This window comes from Protopterus annectens, chromosome 1.part0 (genome assembly GCF_019279795.1).
Source record: "Protopterus annectens isolate FY-2018-M chromosome 1.part0, PAN1.0, whole genome shotgun sequence".
NCBI classification, from domain to species: Eukaryota; Metazoa; Chordata; order Ceratodontiformes; family Protopteridae; genus Protopterus; species Protopterus annectens.
Genome location: NC_056725.1, coordinates 127,504,587 through 127,527,788, shown reverse-complemented (window position 1 = coordinate 127,527,788; position 23,202 = coordinate 127,504,587). Strand labels below are relative to the sequence as shown.

General features: G+C 37.2%; 1 protein-coding gene across 1 annotated transcript in view; it reads right to left on the bottom strand.

The window, feature by feature from the left end:
* The window catches only part of MYCT1 (MYC target 1), a 432,333-nt gene extending 411,981 nt beyond the window's left edge, over positions 1-20,352 (bottom strand). Inside the window, exon 1 of the mRNA XM_044089313.1 lies at positions 20,183-20,352. Within this exon, the coding sequence (XP_043945248.1) occupies positions 20,183-20,237 (55 nt within the window). The 5' untranslated portion in view covers positions 20,238-20,352. The remainder of the gene's footprint in view (positions 1-20,182) is intronic.
* Positions 20,353-23,202: the final 2,850 nt, after the last annotated feature.

Here is a 23,202-nt window from a genome sequence, read left to right as displayed (position 1 = left end):
TGGAATACATGTGGGGGTACAAGATTTAAAGTGAAATATTTTGTACTATAAGAATCATAGAAAAACGTATGATAAACATATATTTTCCATTAATATTAAAATCTTTAGCATATATTGCAAGATATTTAATTTAATTCAAAACACATTACTTATGCATTCCTTACTGGTTTCTTATAAAAAATACAAAGCACTATATAAACACTAAAATGATTCCAAATAGATAGATAGACCAAGAACAGGCTAAAGGATCCAATATCACAAAAATCTTTTGTTTATTTACCAGTACTTCAGCGCTTCCGCAGTCAAACTGTTGACACTCTGAAACTTTCATAATGATTCTAACTCCCTCACCCAAACAATAATAAAACTTGCCATTGCACTTTCAAACACTCTGTATCACCACATGAAGGCTGCGCCCACATATCAGCCCCTTAAATAAACAAACTCAGAGATCATTGCACCACACAACAGGAGGACTCCTTCAAGATGTTACAATCTGAGAATTGGTACACAAATCCTCATTTGCACTTAAATGTTCACTATTTCAAGGATTACACTTAATATCTTCAGACTTTCAACATGTTCCTATACACACACACATAACAATGTGCACATATATACAAACACACACACACACATACACACACACACACACACACACACACACACGCAATGGTAAGAGATAGCTGTGGAGGAGATGTAGCAGATATGCAGAGTGCTTTGTCCATTGCTTTTCCCCAAATGCATCCATCAAATGTACTAAAATGTACATTGATTTGTCCTGGTATTATGTAGGTTTCCTTTTTCAAATTTCAGTTGTTAATCACTGTGGTTCCCTGTCATGACATCACTTCCTTCCAGACTACCTTTTTCTCTTTCATTGGTTATAACCTGCATGTGATATTTGGATGACGAGATTTCTTGAATGTCCTTTCTGGAAAACCTGTCTTCTTCCTTTTGTCTTCTCAGTACCCTGCACCCAGTGTCTAAATGCACTCGAAACTCTCCTTAGCATGGAGAACATCGATATCTGTGCAGTAACAGAAACCTGGTTCAAGGCTCCCGAGAGTACCCCAGCACTACCAGGTTATACCTCATACCATGCTTTTCAGCCCCAAAACTTGGACCGAATCACAAAAGGAGGGGGAGTATCAATATTCGTCAAAGATACCCACACCTCCAGGTTGGTGGCACAGCACAAAGCATCAGAGACTATTCATGTGCAACTAACAGTGGGTAAAACTGCCTTCCAGTTTATAGCCTGCTACAGACCACCCTCCCAAACCCAGGAACCCCACTCGGCCTTCCTGAGAACACTGGAAAATATGAAGGTCTCTCCAAACACCATTATATTGGGCGACTTCAACATAGACTGAGAGCATTACTCTAGCTCCAACACCCTAGCCCAAAGGTTCCTAGAATTTATAAACTCAAATGCTATGGAACAACTTGCTACCACTCCCACAAGAGGGGAAAACATACTGGACCTGATCATCACCAACATGGGGACTATATGCTCCAGACCAGAAGCGTATCCCTCACTGGTAAGATCAGAGCATAAACTAATCTCACTGGCTATTCACATCCCGACACCACCCCCTGCCCAGAAAACCACAGTGAAAAACTTCTCTAAAGCTAATTTCACATTCCTCAAAACCAAGGTGGAATCCTTCAAAGCCCCCGGGCCTGTGGAAAATATGGCCCAGACTGCAGAATCCTTTATAAACGCATTCTATGAACACCTTCAGGAATGCATGGATCTTGCAATCCCAAATAAAACCAAGACCCAATCCTCCAAACGCAGACGTCCTGTCTGGTGGACCCCAGCCATAAACAAACTATACAATAGAAGGAGGAAGCTACTACATGATAGAGCAAAATCCCAAAAAGGGAAGGCATCTCTGATCAGTATTAGCAAAAAACTACGGGCACTCATAAAATCGGCTAAGGCCAGCTTTGAGAGAAAAATTGCACAGGACACTAAGGATAATCTCAAGGCTTTCTTTAGTTATGTTAGGAACCTGGGTGGGAATTCCCAGATATGCTCAGAATTAGTCCAAAATGACAAAAAATACACCGAACCCACAGACATTGCCAACATCCTAGCTGACAGGTTCAGCGCAAACTCCCCCCCCCACCAAAAGGGCAAATATCTATCCCAGCAGAGTGCTGCCCCCCTGACATCTCAGATGCTCAGGTAAGAGCCGCCCTCTCCAAAGCAAAAAACACAGCATCAATGGGACCAGGCGGTGTCCCGGCTGCGTCCTACATGAACTCCAAGAAGAGCTAAACCCAAACATAAAACTACTGTTCAGTCTCAGCCTTACTACAGGATATGTACCCAAAGAGTGGCGTACAGCAACAGTGGTCCCTCTCCACAAAGGTGGTGCCTCAACAGATCCTGGAAACTATCACCCCATAAGCCTGACTAGCTTGGTCTGCAAAGCTATGGAAAGGATCATCATGGACCTCATAAATAAAGATATTGGGGACCTACAGACACTGGATCCTACCCAGTTCGGCTTTGTTAAGGGCAGATCCTGCCTCTTAAACCTGGTCAATTTCTTTGAAACAGTCACCAAGGCCATTGACGAGGGGAAGGTGGTCCACACAGCCTACCTGGACCTCGCAAAAGCCTTTGATACAATACCCCACTCGGGCATTATAGATAAGCTCACCAGCTTAAATATAAACCCCTATGTCACTAGATGGGTTGCAAACTGGCTCAAGGACAGAACCCACATGGTTAGAATTGCTAGAGCCATGTCAGACTCCAAACCAGTTACAAGTGGCATCCCACAAGGCTCAGTCCTGGGAACTCTCTTGTTCGGTATATATTTCTCGGAGGTTCAGGCCAACATGGAAGGACTGTGGCTGACCAAGTTCGCAGATGACTGCAAACTGGGCACCATAATCGACTCTCCAGCTGACACAAGCATCCTCCAAAAGGGCCTCATAGAAACAGACAACTGGTGCCAGAGCCATGGCCTCAAGCTAAACGCCAAAAAGTGTATAGTCATCCCCTTTGGCAAAAACAAATTGCCCACAAATTACCACATAGGTGGTAATCCATTAAGTACAGAAGAAGTAATTAGGGACCTGGGGACCCAAGTTGATAGCAATCTCTCATTTGACAACCATGTGACCAAAGTGGTTAGAAGAACATTTTATATAACCCACCTAATCATGAAGGGATTCACATCTAGATCAGGGGAGGTCATCATGCCTCTTTACTCATCCCTCATCAGGCCCATAATTGAGTACAATGCCCCTTTTGGGATGTACCTTACCAGACACCTGCAGCAACTGGAAAGACCCCAAAAGTGCCTCACCAAGAGGATCAAAGGGCTCAAACAGATGCCATATGCTGCCCGGTTAAAGAAACTCCAGCTCTACTCAGTGGCATACCGCCTGCTCAGAGGTGATCTGTGCCTGACGTATAAAGCCATGTCCAACCCGGAATTAATGGACATGCTGCACCTCAGAAAATCCAAATCCCATCGAGCTACATGCTTGAGAGACTTGAACCTCAGCACTGAAATAAATAGGACATGCTGGAGGGACAGATTCATAACCCAGAGGCTCCCTTCACTCTGGAATAAAATCCCAGTCCAGGTTAGGCAGAGTCCCTCATTGACTCTCTTCAAAAGGAATCTTGATGAGTGGATGGGAGCTCATAGGTTTACCCCGGGTATCACTTCTGTGTCACTGTTATACAGAGGCACAGTATACTAACCTCGAAAAAGGGCATAGCAAAATTAATTTAAAATGGGTGGCGAAAACCAAACACACTCTGGCTAGGCTTATAAATGCCCTAGGGCAGATAGCCTAGTATGAACCTATGAACCTATTAGTAACTTATGTGTAAAAACAGCAAATTATGTATCATGTTTTTCTCCTGAAGAATGGGGAATAAAAGCAAACATAATGAGAGACAAATACCCAAAATCGGGGAAAATGTATTACTCTGATTCACATAGAAAGTTAACTGAATAACATGTTTTGCATCAACATCCTTTTCCTGAAGAATGAGAAGTCTGAAATTCAAATTCTGTCATTACTGATTGACTGTAGTTCTTTGTGATGAACCAGAAAAAATCAACAATTTTACAAGGGAACAGGGCGAAAATATTGAGGCAAAATCAGGGACAGCTGAGAATTTTTTCCATGGACTTCATACTGACTTAATTGTGTAAGATCCTTTTTATCCAAATGCTTCTCATCTTCCATGCTTTAGACCATTACGCACCTTTTCTTGAATGTCCTTGTCTCTCTAATTGGCCTAATGGTTAATGAATCCTGTTAAAAAATTGAAAAAAATTGATATATGGATTTTTTCTAGCCAATCTAATTAATAGGAATAGTCACAATTGCTCATGAGACCATGTATTTATTTTGTAGTGCTGCACACATCAGCACATTTATTTCATACATTTACCAAAAAAATAAACACCACACTATAGCTCATTTCTAGCTGTGTCAGTGCAGTGAACCAGCGTGAATATTGCAAGAGTACATTAAACTAGTATTACCAATGCAAAATGTATTTATTTAAAATGATAGAAGTGCAATTACTATAAATGTGAGCAAGGAAATTATATGAATGCATACCACCAGCTAAATGGTATTGAAAGCACAAAGATGTGCGGTTATCAAATGGGTAAAAAATAATGCTAAAATGTATTACTTTACTACATAGCTTATCACTGCAGACCGATGCCTTCCTACAAATCCAGGGAATCATGGTATGGAATACACTTAGACTGACAAAAAGCCAATCAGGGTGGAAAATGAGTAGTGTCTTCTGAATGTTCTACTTACTAGGGAGTTATTGCATAAATCCAAACTTCTTCATAGCAGACAATGGGACAAGATCTCTAACTGGCACATGTACAGAATAGAGTTGTCCCAAGGATCTAGGCTGTATGTAGCTTCAGTATTGCTATGCATCCTTCTCTCATTGAGAATCCAACCTAATTGTACAAAATATAGCAATAAACGGAGAAACTTTACACTTTGAATGGAGTTCCATAAAGTGAGCTGAATGTTACACAACAGACTAGAATGGAATTATTTCAGTCCAGAAAGGGCAATTCTAGCTACAAAGGGAATAAAATACCTTGTGACGATGTGAGGTATTGCCAGCTATGCCAAGAGAAGTAGGGCAATGGATGAGTGACACATACCAGCACGGTTTCCCTTTAGAATCTCGAAATACTGAAATCTGGAATAAAGGCGAACGTTCAAAATCCCGAAACACAAAACTGCGAAATACAAAATATCGAACATAAACACACCATACACCACACAACACATACACTATCCTACCCACACTACAAAAAAATCAAACAAAAAAATATTAAACACAACAACACAAACAAAACACCTACACTACATATAAGTAGGGGCCAAGCCCCCCTGCACCCCCCCATGTGGGGGGCTGCACCCCCACACCCCCTACTTATATATACTAACTCTGAGATCACACAAACAGGAAAAGATAGCAAACACACACACACACACACACACACACACACACACACACACACACACACACACACACACACGCACGCGCACACACACACACACACACACACACACACACACACACACACATCACACATCACACATATATAAATAGCAGCACATCCACTTACACACTTACCTGCCCACCCTAACCTACATGTACAGCTTACAAACACACTCACATACATTCAAACTCCCACACAAAACCCTTACAAAACACTCACTTACCTTAAATTGCACCCAAATCCACACACAACATCGTACACCATCCACACAAAACACCACACCTAAAAAAGCGTAAAGCCATAACAGCGAATTTGAGAGATTTGAATTCGTGATTATGCACTTTCTCTATTCTAAAAATTCCCCTTTATGGTCTTGGGATACTGAAATTCAAGATTTCAGTATTTCGAGATTATAAAAGGGAACCACCAGCACAGCTAGCTGGAATTTAGTAAAGAATTATATGTTATTTGTATATCAAACTGATTTGTACAGATGCTTGTGTTGAAAAAGTGTATCAACAATGTGTCCTGCTGAACAGAGGAAGAAATGTACATGTATTATTGTAACTGTTGAAATGTACATATTGTGACAGAAGAGAAGTGGTTAGTCTCAATCCACCTGAGTTTTAAAACTGGAAAGAAATTAAATTACTTAATTTAGGCCATAAAGATTGTATGTTACAGTTCTCACACTGCAGCCAGAGTCAAAACATTTGCACCATAAAGCTTCATGCATCGTCATTGCAGTGAACTAATTGCTACTCTGGAAGGGTGAAGGTTAGAAATTCTACTATGACTTCCAGGAGCTGCAGCAGATCTTAGCAAGGCTCTCTGTTTGTATATTATTGACACATATGTGATAAATCCTGACAGTTTCTAGCCACAGGGGAAGCATGGAAATCAGAAGTCAGATGATTAGATGTATGTGATGTCATTCTGTAATCCACCACTAAAAATAATGTTTAATACTATGCGAGACTGAATTCTCAGATCACTCTGTTTTTGTAATCTGACAAAGAAGGATTTCTCACCTACTTCATCTTGCCTTGCTCTAGTAAGTCAACAGGGAATAATAATTCCTTAGATCAGTCAGGAAAATATAGTGAGATTAATTATTTGTCTGTAACTGTGCGAACCTGTCCATCTGTGTTATTTTTAATATTTCCTATGACTTGAAACTCTGGTATTTATTGTAAATAGATATTTAGTAGTTTTATGTTATTTTATTAGTTGTTATTAAATATATTTAAACTTTTCATTGTAGCTGGTCTTTTACAGAATATTTTAATCTCTGAGAATATTATATATATATATATATATATATATATATATATATATATATATATATATATATATATTTGGTGACAACTCGGGCCGCTCCTGAAAGCCTGGCTATTTGGTCAACATGACCATTTGTATTAATACTAATTTCGCTCAGTATAATTGGGTACCTGCGGAAGAGTCTTAGAGTAGCTGGCTTTAGGGTGACTGATAGCAGTGTAACTACCTTAAAGTCTGGCAGAGGGGGTACAGCTAGTAAATCTGTGCCAGCCTTTACCAGGTGTGTGTTTGTGTGTGTGTGTGTGTGTGTGTGTGTGTGTGTGTGTGTGTGTGTGTGTGTGTGTGTGTGTGTGTGTGTGTGTGTGTGTGTGTGTGTGTGTGTGTGTGTGTGTGTGTGTGTGTGTGTGTGTGAAAATCAAATCTCTAAGTGTGTTTGTGTCAGGTACTTGGAGCAGGGACACAAAGCACTGGTTTCACAGAGACAGTGCTGGAGGACTTCGCTTGGACACTCAGCTGAGGACTCAACCCTACAGCTGTGCCAGGTGGGAGTCCTATTTGGGAGGGAGACAGATTATCAAATCTAGACCACTGACTGGGTGTGTTCCCTGTGTGCTGTTAAGGAAAATTGTGCATGATGCAGAATGCTGCTTCTGGAATTACTGGGTGTGTGTATCCATTTTTGTTCCAAGTGAATGTCCTCTCCAGTGTCAGTGGTCAGGATTCAGGCTCCTTGATTATTGACCCAGAGTTGGGACATCAGATACCTCATAATTTACCATGGGGAGTACAAGGTTTGGCACCTAAGCTGCATCCAGAAGAGAAACATGTCACCATCTTGATGAGGTATATATATTTTTGTAGAGACTGGGTGTGAACAAAAGGATCCTCACTATATTTTGCTGCTTATTCCATATCCTTATCAAATGCAGCACAGACATTGTTCTTGTTGCATTTCTGTTTCGATGCAGTGGTCTTGCCTGCCTGCATCTTTCACTACTACATGTTATAATTCTGTCAATCATTCATTCATTCTGAGTACACTGCACTTCCAAATTTTGGCAGCCAAATCTTTATTCATCATTCAAACAATTTGTATAGGATGCCCTTATCATGTTCACAAATATATGCAAAAATCCTGTTTTGTTAATACAGTACAATAACTGTTGTAAATAAAGTCAAATTTGTATTCTTCTCTAGGTAACAGGATGGCTACAATTTGCTAGTTGTATAGGTTATTATATATAAATACAAATTGCACAAACGATAAAAACATACATTTGGCTGACTTGAAACATGACCTCTATTGCATACCATAGGTTATAAAAGAGCCTTGGGAGTGACAATCCAACTTATCCCATCTGCCACATTACATAGGATCCAGTTACAATACAAAATAAACTAAACAAAAAGAAAACAAAAGAGAATAAAATCTATAGCAGTTAGTAAAATCTTCTACAATCTTCCTCAGGTTCATCCTTTGATAACATATTACTAGATGAAATAAAAGATGCCATATCACCCCCCCCCCCAATCATCATCCCCCTCTTAAAAGTTTGCCCAATCTCACAACCCATTCTGTATTAAAGCCACCAGCTATAGACAGTGCAGACTTCAATTGAACACGCAGAGTATAATTACAACCCCAGTTTCCATCTATGACTTTCTAGGTTCCTTAAGACTGGTAGTCTATTCTTTGTAAATCATAACCTTTATCTATGACCTCATACACAGTACTAGCATATCACCAGACAGTGTAAAGTATGCATTTCTATGACCTATGCATTAATTTTCATCACCATCTACAGCCAGCAATTTCCACCCAATTGCCAAGAGATCCTCAAATATATTAACAAATATCATATTTTTAAGCAAAAAAAAATATGCAAATCAAAGTGAAATTACAACAATGTACTCCTTAGCAGGCTAAATGTTTACTGAAAAAAGTCCAATAGCATAACTGTCACTTTTCTCCTAAATTCTTTGGATGACACATTTTGCCCACATGCTGAAACTCACAGATTGTGTGGTCTTCTTATACCCATGGTTGCCATGGTATGTGTAGCTGTTACCCTTTAATCTACAGTGGACTTTCAAAAACCAGCTGGAGACACACTGACCATTTCCCATATTGCTTTCTCACAGGGACTAAATACAATTATTGATGTTATGCTGCTACATGTTAATAAGTACATATGGTTACCCAAGACTCAAGAGGAGAGAGCCAACACCATGTATGTTTTTTATAACACTGTCTACTTCCTTGAGATACTGGGTGCCATAAACTGCATGCACGTGGCTTTAAAGGCTCTTCCTGGCCTAAAGGAATATATCAGTAGGAAAGGCTGCCATTCCCTCCATACTTTTCAACCTCTTAGAGCAAGAAATCTGGACAAAGCCATTAATAAAATTGGGACAGAGGCCAAAAAATAGGGACAGTTTTTAAATATTGCGCTTGCAAACTCAGAAAGTTGATAGAGTAACAGGTTTGGCATTAGCATGAATTTTCTGAAGGCTATGATGTCCAAAACTTAAATCCCTGTCATTATTTTCTAACTTCAGTCTTTAATGATTTGACACTAATTTGCCAGAAAACCACAATGTTATAAAAAACAGGCCAAAAATATGAGACCAAAATTTGGACATTCTGTGAAAATCTGTACAGTTGAGAGGTATGATTCTTTCAACTGCCAGATAGTCTGCTAAAAACAGGGGACCAATTCCAGTGAATGCATCTGGCACCCTGCAAGTTCCTGTAATTCTCACATTTGGCATACAATGACCTTGTTTGTCCATTTCCAATGTGGTCATTCTCAGATGGTCATCTTATTATTAAGTACTTCTGCAGTATGTAGGATGCATGTTAATACATGCACATATTGTACATGTAGCCAGTGTCCGTCCCAAAGGTTTTTGTTGTGTTGAGTTTCATTGGTGATGCTGGTTGCCTCTTAGTACCTTAGCTCATGTCCCTTATATGAATATTGAAAAAGTTACTGAGATGAATTTCAGCACAGTTCACCCCCAGATATGGAAAATTCTAGATTATGTTTTGGGCTACTGAAAACTAAGTTTCAATGCCTATATGTATCTAGGGGTTTCTTACAGTACTCTGTCACATAAGCTAGCGTGATATTTTTCTTGTGACCTGCAGCACAATAAGATATTCTTGAGGCAATATTGACATCCCACTGTGTGGCTGCATTAAACCATTCATCTACTAGAAGCAGCAGCGGCAGCACTAGGTGAGACAAAGGATGGTCATTAGTAAAAGGATGATGTACAGACAGCAAATATGCCTAAGTAGTAACAGGTGCTGAAAAGATGGCAATGTCTGATTAACAACTTCAACGTCATGACATGGATGGGGTTAAACAGTGGTCATGAAGCATACAGTGTACTTACCAGGCTATGAGCATAGGTCAGCAGATACACAGGAGTCAGAGAATAGAGTAACACAAAACTGGCAATAAGAAATGGGCATGGGGCACATGTTACTGGGACTGGATGCTGGTGGGGGAATAGCTGCAAAGACAGATGGTGTCATCAATAATCCCCTGCTATGATATGGATAGGGAGCCCAATTTCATGCCCATCATCTGGTGTTACTCTCCTGCAGAGAGGACAGGAATTAAGGACTCCCATGGCATGAACAACATTCTATCAAACACATAAATTCCGCAAGTGGGCGAGCGCAACAGCCCCCCCAAAAAATAAAAAAAACACAAAATGGCCAGCACAACAAATGAGAGAATAAACATACTGGTTTCGGCTAAACGCCTTCTTCAGTGTGATTACATTATAAAAATGAGACAAGCATTTAAATGTTCAAGTCACCAATCACATCATTCAGATAACGAATAATTTAAGAATGATTCAAACCACAGAATTTATTTATTTTATTTATTTAGTTAGTTAGTTAGTTTACATTTGTTGACCGGGATAGTCTAACTGGATTTATGTCCATTTTCAGTACAGTCCCGGGGAGATAAGCTCCAAGAGATTACTAGACTACTAACCTACAGGTACTAGTTGTTATACAGTTAAATACTACAAATTTTAAACAGTTCAGGAATCTTCACAGTTTATACAAAAAACATGTTACAAGCAATAGATAAGATATTTTAGACTTTATGTACAAGACTTCATTAGTAACTAGAAAGTAATTGTTAAACAAATGCATACTTCAAGTTTCAACAGTTCAGCAATGCTCACAGTTTAAACAATACTTGCTGCCTGCCTTAGGTAGGATGCTATAGAATTATATGCAGAAGAATTTAACTAACTAGAGATAATTTAAAATACCTATTAGGATAAGATATGTTTTTACCAGGGATAGACCTTGATCTAAAAAGACACAGATAGAGCAGGAATTAGGTCTTAAGAAAGGGTATTTAAAGAGATATTATGCATAGAGATATAAAATGTCTGTAGTAAACAACAGTTTATGACTTGCAAAGATCTGAAAATTCACACACACAAATAAATATAATGCTTTATTAAAAATACATATTTGTGTAACTAACACCAGAAAACAAGATTTTTCACCTTATATGACCAATATAGAAAAATGCATTTAATGTCATATTAATTATATATCAGGCAAACGCCGACAGGATGAGGCAGACACAGACTGGATATTTTCAGTGATGCTGAAAACAAAACTTTTGGTGTAGGAACTGAAGGAACATGGTCATTTGACCTTTAGATCATAAGAAGAGGGGACACTGCATGTATATATATATATATATATATATAAAATGCCTTACTAAACATACATGTTTGTGTAACTGACCTTATATGAGCAATATAGAAAAATACATTTAATGTTATATTAATTATATATCAGGCAAAAGCCAACAAATTTGGTTATATGTTAGTATTCCGAAAAGTACATCGAACACATTGAACTAGTAGAATAATTTCATTAATAGTGGCCAAAAAAAATTGGACCGTGTATTATGTATAGAAAATAAATCTCTAAAAAATACTTTCTATATATCTTCATTTAAACCGGGTGAAAAAAGACCACCAAGTTTAATAATCCATATATTTTCCTTCTTGTTCGAAATGTTATGCCAACCACTTTTATTATTCCTATTTCCCATAATTCTGTCGATGATAGTAAATTTAAAACATGCTGTTGGATGTTGTACTGAGTGCTTATACAAGGCATTTGAAATATTTTTATTCCTAATAGCACTCATATGTTCTGAAATACACGAGAGTTTTGCACAACATAAAAGGCTAAACAAGTGCATATTGCAAGATATATAATCCAATCCAAACTGCAATTAGCCCATATATTAATATGAAAAATCTTAGGAGTGTTCCTGCTGGAAAATTCCTTAGTTTTATTGATATACTTACAAAAAGTGCAATGACCACAAGGGGAACAACCAGAGAGTGTCCTACCATCTAAAGTGCCTTGTTTGGGTCCAACTGTTCTAGGACCATATTTATATTGGTTCAACATACCCCCTATTGTAGTGCCCCCCCAAAAGCAAAATGACACATGTCCCCCAACAGATTTGAAAGATGTTCATCTGCCAAAAGAATATTCCGTTTGTTTATCAAACTAATAAATTTGTTCATATTACAAGCATATGCAGTGACAAATCTAGTAACATAATTACTAGTGTTGTGCTGATGATAACGTAATAATTTGTTCCAATCTTGAGAACATGCTATTATACTAGCCTCAGTAACTTGGTTCCGGTTGTATCGTCTATTACAAAATCTATCAATGAGATCAAGTCTCTGATTTTCAAAATTAGTCTCATTTGAACAGATCCAACGTATTCTGAAAAATTGAGATTTTGGAATGTTCCATGTTATATGTTTTGGATAACAACTAGAAGTTACTAATAAATTATTGGAGCTAATTTCCTTCCTATGTACATCAGTAGACAGAGTACCATCCTCCAACCGAGTTATTTCAATATCAGCAAAAGAGATATTTGTACTATGAAAATGAACTGTAAATTCTATGCCCCACTTGTTTTGATTGAGATATTTGACAAATTCACAAAGGTAAACGGAGTCTGCACGCTTGACGTCAAATCACTATATACAAGTATTGCCCACTGGGCTGGTCTAACTGCATTACAGTATTGGTTGGATCATATTCCTTTATATAGCCCAGATGAACATGTGCTAACAAAGAATGGGTTCTATTTTGATGAAAAATGCCATTTACAATTGAGCGGTACGGCCCCCATTTATGACGATTTATTTATGGGCTATTTGGAACAACGTATCATTTATGATCATAATCATAATATATTTTGGGATGAGATGGATATTTGGACGGAGCTTGACGATTGTTGGCTCATTTGGAGAGTTGTCATCCAAAATGACAATGAGGTTATTAGATTTGTCACTACATATGCTTGCAATATGAATAAATGTATTAGTTTGATAAACAAACATTGGAATATTCTTTTGGCAGACAAACATCTTTCAAATCTGTTGGGGGACAGGTGTCATTTAGCTTTTTGGAGGGGCATTAAAATAGGGGGTATGTTGAACCAATATAAATATGGTCCTAGAACAGGTGGACCCAAACAAGGCACTTTAGATGGTAGGACACTCTCTCATTAATCCCCTTGTGGTCATTGTGCTTTTTGTAAGTATATCAGTAAAACTAAGGAATTTACCAGCAGGAACATACCTAAGATATTTCATATTAACATATGGACTAATTGTAGTCTGAATTGGATTATATATCTTGCAACCTGTACTTGTTCGGCCTTTTATGTCGGCCAAACCTCTCGTCCATTCAAATTATGTATTTCAGAATATATGAGGAATAAAAATATTTCTAATGCCTTGTATAAGCACTCAGTACAACATCCAACAGCATGTTTTAAATTTACTATCATTGATAGAATTATGCGAAAAAGGAATAATAAAAGTGACTGGCATAATATTTTGAACAAAGAAAATATATGGATTATTAAACTTGGTGGTCTTTTTTCACCCGATTTAAATGAATCTTGTTTTTTGGTGTTAGTCAGTTACACAAACATGTATGTTTAGTAAGGCATTATATATATATATATATATATATATATATATATATATATATATATATATATATATATACAGTATCCCCTCTTCTTATGATCTAAAGGTCAAATGACCATGTTCCTTCAGTTCCTACACCAAAAGTTTTGTTTTCAGCATCACTGAAAATATCCAGTCTGTGTCTGCCTCATCCTGTCAACTTTCTGAATATGGTTTTACATATGATGAAAACTAGAATTTGTATTATTAAGAATGCATGTAGAAGTATTAAGAACGGACCTCTCACATATCTAAGCCTCCAGTAAAAGCATATTCACAGTATCCAGGCCTAATACATTGTGCTAAATTACTGAACAATACTTTGACAATAGATAATAAAATTGTCTGCTGATATTGTGTGGTACAGTCAACATCCCACCCCAAAGAACAAACTAACTGACACTGAGATCACTATGACATACAGGTAAACAGGTGAAGCACAACAAATCATTATGTTACATGTGACCACAGACCAAGGAAACATGTCAACTAATCCACAATGCCCCTGATGGTAGTCACATTATTGCATGACTCAAGGGGATAACAACAACTGAAATGGTAATGCCAAGCTAAACTCAAATTTATACTTTTTTGTGGACATTGTAGCAAATGAAATCAAGAAAGACTATGAATGGCATAAGTCTTATTTCCGACAACAGATCTATAATGAGCATCATGCTCATGTCAACCTTATCACATCCTCAGATATCTAAGGCTCTTGCAACTGATCAGCAAATGATTGTAAATTAAATCTACACACCAGAAACTAGGCTCCCTTTATAGAATCATTACAGATACTGCAAGAAAAACTTCTAGCTACCACCTTCTTATTGCCAACTCTCTTATATGATGCTCCTATTCTAACAAACTTAAACAATACTCAAAGAAAGAAAGAAAGAAACTTACCTCTTGCTACAATAAAATAGCTAAATTTGCCACCAATCTCCAACATAAGACCCACCATTGTCATAGCTTAAAGCAATTAAACTGGTCTGAACTGCACAACTACCTAACATATTCACAACTAACTACAGCACACAAACTCATTCATTGTCCAGAAAAATGCCCTGCACTACAAAATGTATTACTGCCGTACTACCCAGTAAGGGACCTCCCTTCTACTAACAAATTCTTATTACTTATAAATAAGTCAAATAATGTTGCAGAAGACTCTCTACTCTCAATACGTTACTAAATTCTGGAATATTATCCCCACACAAATAAAACTCCGACAAATTCAATAGTTTTAAACCACTGCTTAAACAACATCTTAACCAATCCTGGTCCTGCACATGTTCATCTCAAAGTTAAGACTTTGTACTCACTGTACAATACTCTACAAATACTTTCCTTAAACAGAAAACTCTCAACATCTCACTGAAATGACAAAGCAATTTTGATATATAACTGCTGCTTGTACAAGTGAGCTTTCTCTTCAGTTACTTCCACCTCTGTAAAATCTTAGAATGTATAAATATAATTACTGTTTGTGTATAGATGTGAATAGAAATGTAACTCCTCTGTGTTTAACTGGAACTTAGTACAATGCAATGTAAGCAAATGGAGCTTTTCTCCCCAGGCCTCTGCTGAAAATGGGTATTGCCCAGTCGGACTTTCCCAATTAATCAAAGAGAAATAAAAAATAAATAAATAAGTAAATAAATAAATTGTAGCATGAAATTCATTATTCAACATAGTTACATGACCTGTTATCATTTTGGCACACCATTTGTTGTTTAGCATCCTGTGAGGTACAGACATCTGGCAATACTTCAAACACAAGTCTCCTACACAGTACATGAAGGAGGTGAAGACAATGGTATGTTATGATTATGATATTTTCCCCATTGTGTCTCCACTCTTCAGGTCCACCTGATGAGGAAGAGGAAGATCGACAGGCCCAGGCAGTTTCATCTCTGTATTCCTTTTTTAAGCTCAAGGTAGGTCTGAGGAATGGGGTATGGGTGTCTCATTAAGGAGGACTTTCTTAAGTAAACAAATATGTTTTACCACATGTTGATTAACTAGCACCACAGCAGATAGTTGAAGTTGCAGCTGAAGATGTAGTCAAGCATAATGTTGGACAATGTCTTGACCAGGTAGAAGATGTACTGCAGCAAAGTGCAGATTAACTAGACTGGCAGAACTTAACCACTGGGCCACCAAATGATGTAGCACAATCTGGCACTGCCAACATGAGGCTATCAGTGGATCGTGGCTTTGTTTAGGTAACCTACTGGATACCCACTGAGACCAGTAACCAACCTTATCCACCTTCGTAGTTAGTCCTGACCCATACTTTCTGTGTAGTCCAGCCCTACCTGTCATCATTTGTACACTCTCTGTATGTATGTGTCCAACTCTTTTCACTTTACATTTTTCCTGTGTACGGTTTTGTGTTTGTTTGCCACTGTACACTTTCCTACACCCCTTTCCATTTCCACTCTTCCTTTGCATACCATACTCCTCATCCCTTCTTTCTTCATGTAACAAAATGGCAGCCTATCCAAAGGAAAACAAAACTGTAGCCAACATTCCCACACCCATCTGCCACTGTCCTATTTGTAACTCTTTTGTGTTTTCCTCTGCTTGCTCCCCTCACACACTTTTGTACTAGCCTATATATCTTATTTCATTCTCAATTTAACCGTAATACTAGTGGTCACATGTTTGTGGCCTTTTGAAGGGCAGAATTCATTTACGGCACTTCACAGAAATACTGCGTTTTGTGGTGAGTACTACTACTAAGTTCTGTATGATGGCACAAACAGTTGATTAGACTGCACATAGCTTTGTACTACCTTATATTATCATGGAAATTTAGTAGCGAAACATGCAACAAGTACATGGGTATGCCCTTTACGTTCCTGTTGCTTTGTTCTGCTTTGTACTGCAAATCTCATTCAATTAGCCACTGTTGCTCCATTCTATTACTCCTGATTATCAAAGCATAGCTGAGTAGGGCTGAGTAAAAAGAAGTATTGGGACCCTGATATTTATGTATAACAAGTATGTCTTACACTGCACAATGCTACTTTCATATACAGATTTTACACAGCCATGTAGAGCATTTTTGTGAATCATGGCTATAGTCAGATCAGTTAATACGGCAATAGCAAAAGTAGCTGCTGTCGATTTCCTGCATCTAAACATAAATTTATACCTTTTCACTCCTATTTAGAATCATTTCTGTGTCACATTTAATTTTCTGTCGTATATGCAAATCAAAATATACATTATGAAGAAGCATACTAGTAGCAGCTGAAAAATGCTAGCTATTCAGTGAGGACCGGCCTTTACAGACAATCTTTCTTTTGTCTGCTATTATAACTGTGTCATGTAATATAATGCAGTGTAAAAAATAAACAGGCATAACTTTATATATATATATATATATATATATATATATATATATATATATATATATATATATAAATAAATCAGTACAATGATTACAGTGGTAATGTTGTTCATTCAGTCCCATTTATTTATAATGCATGTGCATATCGATGCGTGTGTGTACACATATAGTTGGCTAGTTGTTTAATCACATGAGACACTAGATGTTTTGGTCCATTTTGCTAGGTTTGGGCCAAGGTGATAATTTGCAGAGATAAGAGCAATTGTGACAAAGACTCTGGAGCAATTCTGTGCTGTTTGCTCTACAAGTATTTTACTTGTACCTTAATTTGTACCAGCATAAACATATAAAAGGCTATGTTTAACATCTCATCCAACGTTTTCACTGTGATGCATTTCCTGCACTGTAGCACATAGAATAGGCTCTAATGTTTTATAACCAATGCAGTCATGCATGCATACGTCAAAGGAAAGCACACATAGTCTGCTTTGTTGTAAAGCTAAAGACAGCAGACATGAAGACTAATGAACCTGTGCTGTGTTTGACACACACACACACACACACACACACACACACACACACACACACACACACACACACACACACACACACACACACACACACACACACACACACACACACACACACACACACACACACACACACACACACACACACACACACACAGTAGCATGCTTGACTTTGGTGTTAAAAGCTGTGGGTTCTCTTCCTACTTTAGATGACTAGATTAATTTCAAGTGATTGTCTGTGCTGCACTCTATTCCTGAGTGGGCTATCATTCTAATGAGATGCTAAACCAAGGTCCTGTCTGCTTGAGTTGGTAGTAGTGCAGGTTGCTGTAAAAAATCCTCCAGCTCTTATTGAAAAGAGAAGGAAAAATTCACTGGTGTCTGGTCAAATTTCCAAGTAGTATACAAATCACATTGATTCTTCCCTAGGAAGCAGCTATTAGTTTAGTAGGACTAACCCACCCCAAAAAATAAAATAATCCTCAGAATAAGAAAATCAAAACACTTGTTTTATTGTGTTACACAAATTAATTAACGCTGTTATCATTTATTCAGCAGAATGTTCTGCAAAAGTTGTAACTTCTATATTTTTAGATTTTAATGTTTAATATGCTATACCCTATATAATATATAGTTTAACTACATAATAAAATTATATTGAAAGTTTTGAGCCATTATGACCATCATACATTCAGTTATTTGTACCGAAAGCTGTATTTTCTTATTCTGGGTCTTTGACGAAAGTGATCTGACTACTTTTTTCCTTCATCAAATGCATTCGTACTGTCTTGACTCCATCATATTTGGAAATAAACTACTCAACTCCTCCATACAAATCCAACAAAAATGAATTCCATTTGTGTAGCAGCCTAATACATGCCATGCTTAAACAATTGAAATAAGGCCTATAGGTATACTAATGATTGTCCTTCTGTAAACTGCTGCATTGCCCTGTAATGAACCAGTCTAGGTACAAGATGAAGGAAATGGAGGAGAGAAACACCATATTCAGTTTTATAGGCAAATGTTTCACTAACTGTACCACATTCTCTAGGCTGACTAAGGGTCTAAACATTCTTCTCAAAGTCACCACTTGTGATATCATAACTGTTTGCCTTTATAGAACAATAACTTGGAAATCAATGTGGAATAATGTATTTTCTAGGAAGTAGTTCTGATAGTATGTTATTGTTCATTATAGTTGTCCTTGTATTATTTTGGTATTATCACATAGTTGCCCATTTATTATTTTGATATTATCACATAGTTGTCCGTATATTATTTTGGTATTATCACATAGTTGCCCATGTATTATTTTGGTATTATCACATAGTTGTCAGTGCATTATTTTGATGTTATCACTCATGGGGAGTAGCGTAATGGACAAGATGTTTACCTTATAAACACAAGGTTCAAGGTCTGATTTTCACCTTTGGAAAGTAAACTAGAATGTTTGTGGGTTCACATAATGGTCAAGGTGTTTACCTCACAGATGCAAAGTACACGGCTTATTTCTCACTTTTGAGGGAAATTGATTAGGCATAAAATTGTCCACAAGGGCAGCTAGCCTGGTACTTGCTTATAAATTACAACTTTAGTATGTTGCCTTACTTTTTATTAACATGTTATGTTTCTCTGCACAGCTTCATATCAATAAACAAAGGCATCACAAAGCAAAAACAATGACTTTCTTAAAAATTGCGGAAAAAAACATAGTGAAAGCCATACCAGTAGATACGTTTTCTGTTTCTGCATCTAGGGCTGTGTAAAGATTCATATGAGCCAAGGCATATAATCACAGCCATAAAACATTAAAACTATAGAATATAATTTATTTCAAAAAGGCCAGTGGAAAAATGTTACAATACAATTATGTTTTGCTAATACCAATATCTCCATGACCTTAATGTCTAAGAACTACGTGGGCATGAAAAGGTATCATTTCTTACTCAGAAATGTTATTCTTGCTCTACACCCACCTAAGTTCACAAATAAATCCATCATTAAATTAAATCCCAGGTTATCAATAGATTCAAAGTCATACTATGGAAAAGCAGGAAACTGATTTTATACATTAAAAAAATACTTTAAACATTTTGTAAGTTATCTTAAACCTTGAGTGATTTTAATATTGCACATTTATCAAAAACAGAAGTAGCCAAAGGAAAAAAAAATGTTAATTTAAGTGTAACATTACAATAGGCAGCATAATTCTAAACAATTAAAAAAAGAAACATAGGTAAACCAGTTTCTTGGCTCATAATTTAATGATAACAAAGGAAATGAAGTCAGATGAGAAAGAACACACACTCTTCCTGCAAATCTTTAGACTTGACATTCAGTGCTTAATCCTTACACAAGCAATCCATCCAGGCATTTTATTATTCAAAGAATAAACAGTTTTAAAGTCTTACCCCAAAAATCTTTGCCTAGAATATATGAACTAGAGGTTTTGTTTGTAGAATCCATAATTTCCAGAAAAGTTGCATAAATTGAACTATGACAGCTGCAGAAAGTTAACGTGGATACCAACTCTGCTGCTCTTTGTTTAAGCTCTCTCTACAGTTCAGGTCTCTCTGAAAGCAGCCTTGAAGTTTTCATAATGCAGAAAGGAAACATGATTGTCAGGTTTCCTGCTTTTCTACTCATTTTAGTAACTGTTGCCTTATCTAATAGCAGCACAATTCCTGAATAAAGGCCAAGTTTCCTCATCACAGTTTCCTTACCCAGCAACCAATTAACAACAAACAATGCCCAATGAAATTCCCACTGGGGATACAAAGAAGAGAGAGAGAGTATGTCTGTGAATTTACACGTATGTGTGCGTGCGTGTGTGTGTGTGTGTGTGTGTGTGTGTGTGTGTGTGTGTGTGTGTTTGTACGTGTGTATGTATTTACATATGTATGTATGTATGTATGAACACTGGTGAATGTTCAAGTGTTTGTATGTGTTTGTTTATGACTATGTATATACGCGCGCACATGTATGCGCACATGTGTGCGTGTGTGTATCTAAGTATGCTTGGAAATGTTTTGCATATAAAGCAGTACATTTTATATAACTGAACCCTATGTACACAGATTTTAGTTATAATAAATTAATTACAGCTGATGTATAAAAGTACAGAACAAGAGAGAGAGAAATGAGAGGGACTATCTTAGAACAGTAAGAATGTTTTTTTCTTTTTTGTAAATCATCTTGTACTGGGCAAAGTAATCACTTTAATATCCTTTTAATAAACATATATATTATTTATCAGAATATTTTCTAAAGTATCACTGTATTATATAGCCTTATAATATGCATATAGCAATTATGTGGATGAGCTTCCTTTCTTGATCCTTCACTAAAACCTTAAAGTTACTGAAAAAGAGAAAGCTCACTATTTGGGGGATGTAATTTCATATTCATTGAAATATAGCCAGACGGCTCACCTAATGTTCATTCCTAGACCCACCTAGAGCAAGTTAAAACATAAACTGCTATAAAATGTGCTTCCAGGGACATAAGCACATTTAACCCTGTACATACATAGCTTCTTGCACATACATTTGATAGAGAATACAAGGATGCAGATATAGGTAATATAGGAAATATACGTACTCTTGAGACATGGAATGATAAAAGTGAGAAACAAAATCCAAATGGCTCAGTACACCATTTTACATCTACTGGCCGTATGAGATCTCACTTTGACTCATTTTCATCTATTGCTTTTTACGTTGAGTATTCATTGTTTTACAAAAGAAATGAAATAACATTCTAAACATGCACACACACAGCGTCGGATTTCATAAAGTTCACGAAACTTGTGGATTGCACTGATTTCCAAGCAAGATATATGGCTAACCAAGTAACATACGCACAAGTATATGGAGAATATGTCTCAGCAAGGCAGACAAAACCAGCAATGTCTGTGCAACCACAATCAATCATGTCAGCTCTGCATTCCTGGAAAACATGTTCATAAAGTAATATATGTATATATCTAAATTATCAATGCTCATGTTGGAAGACATACAAGCCCAACTGAATTTTCATTAATATATGTAAAGTACTAAATGAAGACAAATGTGTTTCTGCTGCTATGTCTGAAAAGTGAGAAAAACTCACAGACATATATAAATACACCCATCACAGTTTGCAAATCTGATGTAAACTGAAAAGTTTCTAATAAAAGAAATAATTAAGTAAAGCAAAGCATATTCACAGCCACTTCATCATGGCTAACACTAGCTAACAATGGATGTAGGACATGTGTGGAGTACACAAGTAGCACACACACCCTAGGAAATAAGGAGACAGAAAAGCAGATATGAGGTGAAGGTGAAGAAGAGGGACACACAAGAGGTATTATGCAATAGGAAGGTCAAATGGAGAGCCAAAGGGGCATGGAAAGAGAAGGTGGGCCAAAGAGCAACTACAAATATATAGCAAACATCACAAGACATGACAGACAAAGATCGGAAATACACGTAAAGGATAGGTAAGGTGCACATACAACACTGGTGAAGGTAAAATGACAAAGAGTAGGGATACATACTAGACATGGTGTAATGTAAATATTCATATGTACCAATGCTCAAATCATTACTGAGATATTGCAAAGTCATATCAGAATGTGTATGACTGATGGTAGATGTGTGTTGGAGAACACTAAATGGAGAGTTATGTCATTGCAATACACAATGGACAGCAAATACCATCATCCACTAAGCTGCCAGCAGTGCAAGTGTAAGCCAATCAACAGCAAGGATGATCAAATCCAGGCAAAGAAATGTTGGAGCCGACAAGTACTTCCAATCCTGCATGATGAAAACAAACAACTAAGCACAGTGCCAAATTGTAGTACCACAGCAAAAGATCAATGCGACTGTGTAATAAATGTGTAAGTATACACACCACAAACACAGGGAAATGGGATCCATATGTTAAAGGTACATGCTTTACCAGAAGCAACACATATAGCTATTTATTTATACAATATAGATATGTGTCAGGCAATGGCATCACATAAGCCTAACTGAAAGAAGGTTTATCACACATACCTACTCCATTGACATGGAATGTTAAATAATTGGTGATACATATGATATAGGATTAACGAAAGCTTAGGAATGCAAGCCTGTGCACAAGCTGGAAACATATACATTACTGGGTAATGCACAACACATAAATCTACTGAAACCGCCACCTTGTGTACATGTGCCTTCCATGTGTATGATACCTTTATGGTGGGACAAGGTCATATTGTACCAGTACATCTACATAACAATGATGGTATATTATAGAAAGATAAACATACACACATATGCCATGTATATGTGAAATATGTAGGCCAAAGCTACAACAGGGAAGGGAGATAAACAACATATGCCCACATCAGTGAGGAGATGCCAACAAGAGAAAGTAGGCACAGCATAAAGCAGGACAA